Below are 11,829 nucleotides of genomic sequence, written 5' to 3'. Positions count from 1 at the left end.
TACACGAGATGAGGCAGGATAAAGAGGGATAATCCCCCTCGATCCCAAATCATTGAGGCCAATTTCTAGCCATAGAATAATGGCGCGCGGTTAACCAATTTCTAATCACTGTTCCAAAATGAAACAGATTTCAGGAAAAGACAAATAATGGAACGTTTAACCACATACTTCTATCTAGAAGTATGTGCCTTTACCAGGGTTTTTTCTTTAGTCAAACAATTCGCTGAACCGGCTTGTATTGACTGTATTAAAACCCATGATACAATAAAGTTATGACCTGTATGGTTGTATCATGATTAAAACCTGTCAAATATTCCCCACATAGTATTCCCAATCAGCTGATTGGGCTGACCCACAGACTTCTAAGTATATATATTGCGATTTCCATTGACTCACTCTGAGTTCGCACCGAGTATAATTCCATCTTTTATTATCACTGTAGATAATACAGGATGGAGATACACTGAATGCGCACTCAGTGCATCAATGGAAATCGCTAATAAAAATCTGTGAGCTGATCAACGAAATATTTGTCCGGTGAACGACTTTGAGCGTGAGCGGTCCACATACTTCTATCCGTGGAGCTCTCCGACCATTCGCTGATCACAGTCTAAATTGGATAGGAGGAATAGGGTTGTTGACCAAATTTCAAAAAGTAGATAATATAATTCTACATGTACTAATTAGTGTGTATGCACAATTAGAGATTGAGAAATGCGTTGGAACAGTTTTAAAATAATTATTTAAAACTGATTTTTTGTATGTATTTCAAAACGGCTGTGATGTCATAATGGGTACCTTGTAGTGAAATCATCTACACATGGTAGATGATTGCGTAAAGGAAAAAAATTGGAGGAAGAAGATGCTCTGTCAACACTATCAGTAGTGTCAGTCTGTCAGTGACATTGTCGCATAAAATATTTTCAAGTCTACAAGTTATTTTCCTTAATCTTCGAATTCCTTTATTAAGTAAAATTATTATTTAGTAATAATCATTTAATATCTTCCTTCCCTTAGAATTAAAGCAGAATGTGTGAAACGGGATTTGTGAAAGCTACTTCGCAAATTTTACCGAAAATTGATATTTTTATGATCATGAATTGAATTTTTAAAAAGAGACGACCGTTTTAATATTGGCGAAATCAGAGGTATAAAAGCAGTCAGGTAAGGATTAACATATTTAATGAATGATTTTATTGTGTTTATTTATAATATAAATAATAAATATAAATACCTATTTATTTACGGAAAATTATAGTGCAGTTCGGGAGTCTTATGGAGATAATGCAATTGGCTATGTGGAATGTGGAATGTGGAACAAAACACCACTTAAATTTTGTTGAATCCATTACAATCAGGAAATTAATAATAACTATCACAAATACTCTTAATTGATAGACTGCTGTCACTAGTGTCACTACTGTCACTTTTGTTTAAAAAACAGGAAACAGGGTAACAGGGTTTGATGGACAATTTTGATATATTTTCTTCTTCTTCAAAATTATGCAATAGGATCGCTACTAGCTTCTTGTTCAATTGCCCCTTATGACGTCAGACTAGTTTTTAAGTAACATAAAAATTCATAAATGATTTCTACCACTAATTTGTCATATATTTAAAATTTGACTATACAGGCAGGTTCTTTTATATAAAATCTTTGTACCAACAACAATTTGTATATGGTTTGTTTTTATAGTCAACAACCCTATTTAATTCTATTATTCTATTTGGGAAAAAATCTTAAGAGCCTGCCTAGGTCAATTGTCAATTGCCATTGCCAATTTATTGACAGATGACAGTGACATAATATGATTGATAATTGATATGTTTACAAGATATGTATTCAGAAGTATAAATACTACATTTCTCAGATAATTTAGGTAAATTAATAATCAGTAGAAATTATAAAAGAAATTTTAAAGTATGGCAAATACTGCAAATGAAGTGAAATTTAATGAATTCTATACCGAGGTGAGATGATTAGTACAAATAATGCACCTAATTCTACACAATTTATCATGCTTATAGGTAAAAGAAATAGAAAAAAGGGACTCTGTCTTAACTCCAAAACAGCAGATTGAACGACTGTTAAGACCAGGTTCAACTTACAGAAATTTAAATCCTTTCGATGTATTGCAAGTAGAACCTGATACCTCACTTGAAGAGATAAAGAAAAAATACAGACGGCTGTCTATTCTAGTCCATCCAGATAAAAATCAGGACGACCCAGATCGAGCTCAGCAGGCGTTTGAGGCTGTGAATAAAGCTTGGAAAACATTGGAGAATGAAGAAACAAGGAAAAAGTGTCTTGATATCATTGAAGAAGCTGTTGGGCGCACAGATTTGATGGTAAGCCATTGAAGTCTCACCGGTTAGATTCGTTAGGTTAGAAAAACTATTTTGACTGTAAAATTCTCGCATGGTTTTGGAGCTACAAATCCCAGCAATTTTGTCACCGTACCCAAATTGCATTGTCAGATACAGACATATATATAATATAAAATAATATAAAAACATTCCGTTAAAAAAATCTAAATTTTGTTCGAGGTATTTTTTCATTAAACTAATAAAAATACCCTGTAAGAGGTTCTTGGTGTATCCATATTACTAATGTGTAGATGAAATTTTGATTATTCTACAGAATTATTCACATTTCATACAAACTTGACTATAAAATGGGACTTTAGCTTGCAGAGAAAAGGAAAAAAGCTAAAAAAGAGGGAAAAGATGGCATACCCGAAGATGACCCCGCCAAATATAAACATGCCATTTATGTCCTCACAATGAAACTGTTTGCAGATATGGAACGCAAACGGAGGGAGTTGGCGGAGCGGGATCAAGAGGAGAGGAAAAGGAAACGAGAGGCTGAAATAGAGGAGGAGGAGAAGGTCAAGGCACAGAAAGAGTGGCAGAAGAACTTCGAGGTTAGTAATTTATGGGCGAAAATAAGAGCCAACATTTGAAGTAATTGTTTCTATAATTTACATTTATGGATTTTTTTTGGAAATTAAATTCTTGTGCTTGCTAATAATTCATGGGAATGTAAAAGCTCTTTTTTTATATATCCCACGGGTTTCTAGGAATCTCGTCAAAACAGGGTAGAAAGTTGGCAGTCATTTCAAGCCAATACGAAGAGTAAAGGCAAGAAGTCCAATAAGAAAATCAAAATGTTCAGGCCACCTAAGAACAAACCAGAGACAAGATAGACCACGACAGCCCGTCCTGTTATGTATTGGAGTATAGCAATCTGTTTCTTGTGTAGGAAATTGATTTTAATTTCTTTATTAGAAGGACTATATATTTGCTATATATATAGCAATTAAATAAGCAGAATTGTTATTTTTAGATTACGTTATGCAATTTTTTTTTACTCTGTAGTTATACAATCATTGTTCATATCTATTACAAGAGTTCAAATCTAGCAACAAAACTCTCCTGTGAAGTTAATTATCAGTGTACCTTTACCCCTATTATCCCTTAATAAGGGGTAGGTTTTCAAGCATTTTTTTGAAGTAAAATGGACCTTCATGAAGAGAATAGGAAAATTTCTTAAATTGATATGAACAGAAATGAGAAGTGGTTTTTTAACATTATTATTTCTCTTTTTATTCATAAAATTATTTGGGCAGAATATTTTCGTAACTAATGTATATATTTTTCAATTTTGTAGTTTTAAGTTGTTGTAAAGTGAGAAATAAAACACTAGAAAACGTTGTGATTATTGGAATTAATATTGTGTGATTTTGAACTAAAATCAGTATCTAAGTTATTTATCATATACTTATTTGTAATAGAATTATTTTCTCAGTAGATTTTAATTTTACCTTTTCAAACCTTAATTTTAGAGTGCATCAAATATAGCTCATTTCTTTTTGTGGATTATGACGACTTGAGATTACTGAGGTGCAAATAAACGAGTTTATTAAACTCAACTTTGGTTTTAAGGATGTAGTTAAAATACTAAAAGACTTGGCTGGGGCGGAGAGTAGTGGAATTTTTGTAGTGACGTAGCGACAATGTTGCCAACCTCTAGAACGTAAATTTCTTCATGACAATCTTTAAAATTCGTCACATTTTGTCACCCGCTGCAAATTTGAAATTTACTGCATGTTGTTTATATAAACGGATTATAAAACAGATTAACAAATTTGAAATAAAACCGCTATAATCACTTTATTAAAAGAAATAAAATATATAAACTTGAAACAAATAATAACGGTTTGAAATAGAACAAAAAATTAAAGCCACTTTTCCTATAGTTATATAAAAAGGAAGGATATTTAAGCCTAAAACTACTTAAAAATTGCTTTAGTAAAAACTGCACAAAAAGGTAATGTGTAACTCAATTAATTTAATTTATTTAAATTAAATAACCGGCGTTTCATTCATTTTATTTTTTTCATCCTCATCAAAATGATAAGGTAGTGGTTTCTCCATCTTCTCTTTTCTATATCAATAGCTGGATGGTTTTTTAACAAAGGCGTAAAAATGCCAGATACAGAACCAATTGATAAAGTTGTTCTGCTTTCACTCAATCTCTCTCTAACAAATTTGTCATTGCCAATGCAATTTCTTGGCATTTTTTATGAAATACAAATATTATAAATGAAAATTAATGTCCACTAATGTACTTCGAAAGAAAAATCGTCACAAGAGTAAATTCTTCGTCAATTCGTCAATAGCAATTTTTCTCCTTAAAAAATCATCACTTTGACGAAAAATCGTCACAGTTGGCAACACTGCGTAGCGATATTCTTAATTTTCTAGTTGGCAACACTGGCCTAGACTATTGTGACGTAGAAACTCATATCAACAAAGCCAAGTACAAGTACCTGTTGAGGTTATTTTATTTACTCCTGTTTTTATTGAGATTTTGCCAAGTTTATTTACTTTTTTTTAAATAATAATTATATAATACAAAAAGTAAGACATGTACGAATCACAAAATAAGTGGTGTTTTGTGCCCGGATGTAGAAATACTTCAATAAGTGCCCCTAATAAAACATTTATAAGTGTCCCGCAGAATTCTTCACGCAAAGTTAAATGGTTTAAAGCAGCCAGGCGAGATGTTCCTAAATCAAAATCAACTTTTTTTTGTTGCGAGGATCATTTTAACGTAAGTAAATATCAACCTTAAGGACAATGTTCTAAATTTTGAGGTTAATTTGTATTAACAAACTTTTTTTATTGCTTTAAAATTTAAAAATAAATATTTTAATGATATATTATTTAAATATGTATAATCTTATATATTATTGTATACATGTTTTACTTATTATTGTTTTTTTTAGCTTCAAGAAGATATGGAAAATTTTGTTCGCTATAAACTTATCGGAGGAAAAATTTTATTAAAACAGGACGTGGTTCCACATATATTTGATTGCCAACAAGACAGAAAAAGAGCTGCATCTGTACCACAGCGAACTGTTGTTTTAAAAAGACAAAGAAAACAGTTAGTAGAAGAAGCTATAACCTGGAGAATAAGAGAAACAGAAACAGAAACGGAGAAACAGAGAAATGTTGAACAAGAATTTTTACCAACAGTAATGGATTTTGATGGGCCCAGTACAAGCTCAGGTCAAGCCAGGTTAGAAAGGGATGAATATATTGTGGAAAATACAAAAGCAATTGGGAAGGCTAAAAGTGTGGGTATACAGGCGAAACCACATGTTCGTAGTAAATGTGTGTCATGCAAAATTAAACCTGATGTGCGCCATGCAACTTCTTTGACAGAAAAATTTAGGACAAAAGATGTTTCTACTTCACCTCTAAAAAATATTCGATCTGTTAAAAAAAGCCATTTTTATTGAGTCAAAAACAAGTAGTGAAATTGAAGAATCGGAATCCAGTGCCTCAGTCAGCTCAGTCTATACAGCTACATCTGATACTGATATTACCAAAACAAAGTTATTGACAGACAAAAAAGATGAACAGAAGCAAGCTTTGCATGTAACCAGAACTATGATCGCAAGCAAACCAAAAAGATATATAGGTGTACCCGATAAATGGTTTCCCCATTTTGTTGATTTGCTTTACACAAAAACTAAATTAAATAACGACAGTGTGCTTCTGACACTAATGAAAATAATACTAAAACGATTCTTTTTCACGATTAGGGGATTTATTCGGAATGTCACATTCTAACTGTTCCAAGATATTCAAAAAGTCTTTAGTGCACATTGAACATTTTTTGCGAACACTAATATATTGGCCGGAAAAAAGTAAGATAAAACAGTTGCTACCTATTGCATTAAGAGCACGGTACAGCAATGTGCAGTCTATAATAGACTGCTTAGAAATTCAAATTGAAAAACCATCTGATCCTGTTAAACAGGCCCTTACATGGTCTGAATACAAGAAATGCAACACATTAAAATATTTAATTTCATCAACTCCAGACGGATTTATAAATTTCATATCAAAAGGATATGGAGCAAGAATAAGTGATTATTTATTATTATCATTTATTCATTATTAGTTGAAGACAGTGGCTACCTACAAATTCTTAAGGCAGGCTGTGGTGTGATGGCTGACAGAGGATTCAAAGATATTGCCAAATTATTACATGAACGCAATTGCCACTTAATTAGACCTCCTAGTGTCTCCAGTGCAGAGAAGCCTACAAAATTAGAAGTACTTGAAACTAAGCGTATAGCTGGTTTACGAATACATATAGAACGAGTTATTCGTCGAGTTCGAGAGTTTCAATATTTAAAACCTTACTCGGTAGTAGATCACAATTTAGTGCCTCATATAGATAGTGTTATTGTTATTACTTGTGCTCTAATTAATTTACAAACCTCGATTATAAAATGATATTTAAAGAATGAATAAGTTCAACAGGCTTTAATATCACATTACATCGATTCTTTGCAAATAACTATAAAATTAAATCGAGATTTAAATATAGAAAGATTTTAAGAGTAGAAAGAATAATTTTCTTGTTTTGCGAATGTACAACACAATCACTGTTAATCACAAAACGCCTGATAAGCTTTTAAGAATAATTGTAATAATAATTCTCAAATCAAAACTTAATACAAGGCAGGTATATACCTGTCGTATGACTTGACATAGACCATCCGCCATTTATATGAGATGATGTTTTACAAATCGTTTTGAAATTTGAATTTTATATAGGTATTTATTATTAAATATTTAGAAAATTCTTATGAAATAGGTAATGTAAACTCTTTTAGGTGTTTATGTACATGTTATACTATGTATTAAAATACAGTTCTAGGCAAGGTTTTGTATATAGAAAACACCCTATTAGGCCACGCTCCCAGTTGAAGAATGCGTCACATCTAGTGGATTTAACTGTCAGGTAAAACTTCAAAATCGATTATCTTGGTAATTTATGAACGTTGCGTCGAACTACTTCGGAAAATTCTTATTCAAGGTCCAAACTACACATACCATAAATATCAAAAATTACAAAAATCCGACTACCTTACCTTCAGTCCTTGTAAGTAATAGAAAAAAAATAAGTACATATAACAAAACTACAATAGACCGGCCCAATGCTAGTTATGCCTCATAGCACCAGTGTCGCAAAATAGGCAATAAAAATATAAATATAAATTTAAAGATTGAACTGTCTACTAAAAAAAACAACAAAGTTTCAGCAACACTGCGTACATATATACAGTAAAATTCCCCTTCGTGGACTGCCCTCTTACACGGACACCTCCCTTGGACCGACAATTACTCATGGTCCCGACCGACTCTCATATAATTTGCATTATGTTAACTCCCTCTTGGACGGATACTCTTGAACGGACGCGGACACAAGAAAATATTCTCTTAAAACGGACAAAAAACAAAAAAGAAAACAGTTAAAAATTGCTTCTATAAAGCAGGATATAACCATGAAAATATGTAAAGTGAAGATCAGTTAACTGAGGATGTTACATCTGATCCAAAAATAAGAATTTGTTGGAACTGACTGAATGAAAATTTGGACAAAAATTTGTATGTTGAAGATCCAGATTCAGGACTAGAAATTGAAAATCGAGTTGAAATACAGAAGATTCTGACGTCGATGAGGTTCCAGTACCAACAGGGGCTATCCCAAATTATGGTGAAGCTATTATCCTAACTAATCAGCGATCCAACATTTTGCCGAAGATCACGGAGATACCGAGTCTTTGGAGCTTTTTTCCAAATTAGAAATATGATTTCTGGAAGCCATTTTAAAGAAAAAGAGGAAGACAAACAACAATATATGAATTTTTGCGTCATTAAAATGACATTTTATGTATACTATATTCCATTATATTTTGTAAGATAACAAATCCTTATTTTTTCCTTAAGTTTTAAGTTTTTATTTATTTTAAAAACATTTACATACAGAGTGACCCATTTGAAAGCAGGCCACCCTCATAATATTTTTATTTAAGGAGTGATTTTGACAAAAATTTTTTTTGAGGTGTGGAGGGGGGAAAGCTGTATTTTAGGGCCAAGCGGCGTCCAGTTGTTTTTAAAACTAAGGCCTACTAGATCACATTCGGAGGCTGGAAAAAACACTTCGCCCCAAAATACACCTTTCCTCCTCCACATTTCAAAAAAAATTTCGTCAAAATCACTCCATAAATAAAAATGTTGAGGGTGGCCCACTTTCAAATGGGTCACTCTGTACATATACGTTTTAAATGTCCCAATTTCTTTAATTACAGTTTTCATTTAAAAACAATTTTTTTTTCGTATTTCTTTTAGGCAGACACCGCTCTTGAAGGAACACTTTTAGTCGGTCCCGTTGGTGTCCACCCAAGAGAGATTTCACTGTACTCTAATCAAGCTTGATTTTACTTTCTGCCTGACTTAAAATTTTCCCTTCTCAGACCATGTTGAGTCTGGTTTAAAGTTTACAAATTCTTCATAAAAATGTAGTTCGCGAGGTTACTACTAGGCAATCTACCGGTGCCACTTCCCAGGTTTCCTTTTGATCCGCGATCTTTATGAGTTATGCTAAATTTTACGAGTGTTGAGTGTTTCGCCCATGAGAACTTCTCGAAGTTACTACATTGTGATTCACAGGAGGCAAATCTTATTTTCCTCTCGCCAAGTCTCACCACACAAGGTGGCTCAAATTTAGTCAGAACTATTATACTATTAACAAAGATTTTCCTATTTACTATATTTATACCGATATTGATATTTAAATTCAGTCCAAATAAATGAGTGGTTTGGCCAATAATCCCCATGTTTTATGAAAAATGTATTATATTTCAATTTTTGTGAATAAAATAAAGCCATTTTTTCTTAAATTAAAAGTCGTTCTCCAGATTTGGAGACTTTGAAGGCCGCTTTGATAATAACGAGATCTACCGCGTGCTCACACAGGGATGGCTGTATCGGCATGGAGCCCTTAATAGGCACCGATATCGAGTGGTAGTGCAAGTTAATAAATAAATAAATGTATCTTTATGTAAATTGTGTTGAACTTAAGGGTTTACCCATTTTCGTTTTCCCTCCTGATTGTACTTTAGTTCCCACCACTCGATGTTACGTTTTCTGTAATTTGTGTTCTCTCACTTTTGCCGTCTCGCCAAATAAGTTGAACTGTAATCTGTCTTTAGATCGACGTTAACGTCATAAATGTAACTCTTACTATTTACTAAGTGCATTAAACGCAAATATACTACAGTTCAAAAAAATCGTCACATTTAAAAATATTTTTTATCGTCTGACGATGACACCAATTAAAATGATACAAGACCATTGTTGCCACTGTTCTTTATATACCCACTGTAATGAAGAATAACCTCTTGTGGCGTGTAGCCAAAAATGATTGAAAAACAATGGAATAATTTATTTTAAATTAAATTAAGTAAATGTACAACTTATTTAGATTTCCGCATCTTCTGCCATCATTTGAGCGATTAAACGCTTTCTTTCTTCAGCTTGTCTCATTTTTGTCAAAGTAATACTCTCGAAATCAGATTCTTTTATTAAGCTACTCTTCGAAGTCCCTGTACTTCTCGAGAGGGGATCCACCCATTGCAATTTAAGTGGATTTGACGATAATCCAATTTCAAAGTCTACCGCCATTTCCTAAAGAAAGAATATTTATACATTATATTTTCACATAAATAAACAAATAAGTATTCAAATAATTAAATTAAATCAATAAAATTCTTACTGACTTCTAAGCTAAGCCACAAAGTTTCATTAGCATGTCAATTTTCTCAAAATACTCGAGTGTCTTTCCATTATTTAAGGCCGATCGCACCGGCGTTACTAGAATTTTAAAATGTGCTTAAGCTGCAAAGTAATTATGTGTTCATTAGTTGTTTGAAGCACTACTTTTGGGTCTACGAAAATATTTTTTAAAGTTTCTAGTATCTTGTCTTATGCCCATTCCCACCAACTTTTGATTAGGAAGAGTATAAGGTATGCTTAATTTATGAATTGGATAAGCCATCAGTCAATATTAAATAGGCACGAAGGAGTATATTATGCAATTTTGTAAGAATCTAAGATTTCTAAAATATGAATAATAATTTTCTTACGAGATACGAAAATTTAATAAGTGATAGAACTCGCAAAAATAAAAGCTCATATGAACTTTTATGGTTTAAAACTTCGTGTTAGAGATGCAGGGTGTTAAAGTCAATACAAACAACTTGTTTCCAAATATCTCAAAAACTACATGTCCGATTTTAGCAAGTTTTTAGTAATAAGTGGCTAATTTGATGCAATTAGATTTAATTTATTTATTCCAGGGGCGGCACTGGTATATGCTATGGTATGGTAACTAGCTATGGTAACTAGATATTTTATAGAAAAATTTGAGCAGACCACTTTTTTTTGTAAGTACGATAGGTATTATTTTTTAGATTGAGTACTTAATTAAAATAAAATTTTCTGTTTTTTTTTATTATTTTATTTTATTAATGAAATTAAATTGAATATAATTTTATTTTTTTCCTCAAAGAGTAAGCTAGACATGCAAGGGACAAAAAACTAGTATTTTTAATTACTCAATTTAAAAATACAGTATAATCTCACTAATCCGGCACCATTAAAAACCTAAGAGTGCCGGAGTACTGGAAAATTCGGATTAATGGAAAATGTACAGGGTGAGTCAGTTTTTTGTACACAAACTTTAACAGGAGATAGAACACTAGTTTTTAAAAAGAAAAGTTCCTATAAACATATGTCGTAGAAGGCTTCGTTTCCGAGATACAGGGTGTTGAATATATTTTTTTTTTCTCGAATTTTCATTATAATTTATAAACGAATGCTTAGATTTTTTTCATGTTTGGGAGATAATGTCTATTAATTAAGTGGCATAAAACAAGCGATAAGAATGTTCAAAAACTTGCACAGTGACGGAGTGGAGGGGGTGCTCAACCTCTTTCTTAGACAGAACTTCTACGCCAATGACTATTTTAAAAAAAAACTGTTATTTTCATTATCTACATACAGTTTAACAAAAATAATGTCCCTTCTTCCGTTTCGAAATTCCTGTGCGTTTAAGAGTTATTTTGATTTTTAGAGTTTGATGTGGTACTAAATTAAATAATTTATTTATTATCAATTATCTGTTAAATATTTAATTCTATTAACGAAACCTACCTAAATATGGTTTTTTAAGGATTCTAAAAGCCGAAATCTCATATTCTTTATCTCTTTCCAATGTAGTCAAAATAAATATTTGTTATATCAAGCTATACTCAAATACAAGACTTTTATAAGTTGAAATCTGTTACATTACATACATACAATACATTATTGTGCAGTTGTCAAAAAGTTTTAAGAAGTTGTTACTTAAATATTGTTCTAAATTCAAAAAATTTCTCCATAAACATTAACATCAATGTT

The 11,829-nt window shown here is 31.9% G+C and overlaps 4 protein-coding genes across 5 annotated transcripts in view; 3 read left to right on the top strand and 1 right to left on the bottom strand.

The window, feature by feature from the left end:
* The first annotated feature begins 1,799 nt into the window (after positions 1-1,799).
* LOC108914591 (dnaJ homolog subfamily C member 8-like) lies at positions 1,800-3,784 on the top strand. 2 transcript variants are annotated; one of them, XM_018720433.1, is made up of 4 exons: positions 1,800-1,971; positions 2,029-2,349; positions 2,688-2,924; positions 3,050-3,784. In XM_018720433.1, exons 1-4 carry the CDS (start codon positions 1,924-1,926, stop codon positions 3,137-3,139), a joined length of 696 nt encoding a protein of 231 aa, XP_018575949.1. In that variant the 5' UTR covers positions 1,800-1,923; the 3' UTR covers positions 3,140-3,784. The 2 variants fall into 2 exon arrangements, with proteins under 2 accessions (XP_018575949.1, XP_018575948.1); XM_018720432.2 differs by having other exon boundaries at positions 3,081-3,782.
* Positions 3,785-4,841: 1,057 nt separating this feature from the next.
* Positions 4,842-6,432, top strand: LOC108914594. Its single transcript, XM_018720436.2, has 2 exons — positions 4,842-5,116; positions 5,292-6,432. The coding sequence occupies exons 1-2, from the start codon at positions 4,931-4,933 to the stop codon at positions 5,808-5,810; spliced, it is 705 nt and encodes a 234-aa protein (XP_018575952.1). The 5' UTR covers positions 4,842-4,930; the 3' UTR covers positions 5,811-6,432.
* A 34-nt stretch (positions 6,433-6,466) lies between these two features.
* Positions 6,467-7,234, top strand: LOC108914593 (the record flags this gene model as incomplete). Its single annotated transcript, XM_018720435.2, is given in 1 exon segment — positions 6,467-7,234. A coding segment is annotated over 1 exon segment (350 nt), but the record flags the coding sequence as incomplete, so codon positions are not given.
* Positions 7,235-9,798: 2,564 nt separating this feature from the next.
* Positions 9,799-11,829, bottom strand: part of LOC108914592 (dnaJ homolog subfamily C member 17) — a 4,727-nt gene continuing 2,696 nt past the window's right edge. Inside the window, exon 5 of the mRNA XM_018720434.2 lies at positions 9,799-10,056. Within this exon, the coding sequence (XP_018575950.1) occupies positions 9,850-10,056 (207 nt within the window). The 3' untranslated portion in view covers positions 9,799-9,849. The remainder of the gene's footprint in view (positions 10,057-11,829) is intronic.

The sequence above is a fragment of the Anoplophora glabripennis genome, unplaced genomic scaffold (assembly GCF_000390285.2).
Source record: "Anoplophora glabripennis isolate ALB-LARVAE unplaced genomic scaffold, Agla_2.0 scaffold1219, whole genome shotgun sequence".
In the NCBI taxonomy this organism is placed as follows: Eukaryota; Metazoa; Arthropoda; class Insecta; order Coleoptera; family Cerambycidae; genus Anoplophora; species Anoplophora glabripennis.
Note: the sequence above shows the minus strand (reverse complement) of the source record. Positions and strands in the feature narration are given on the sequence as shown.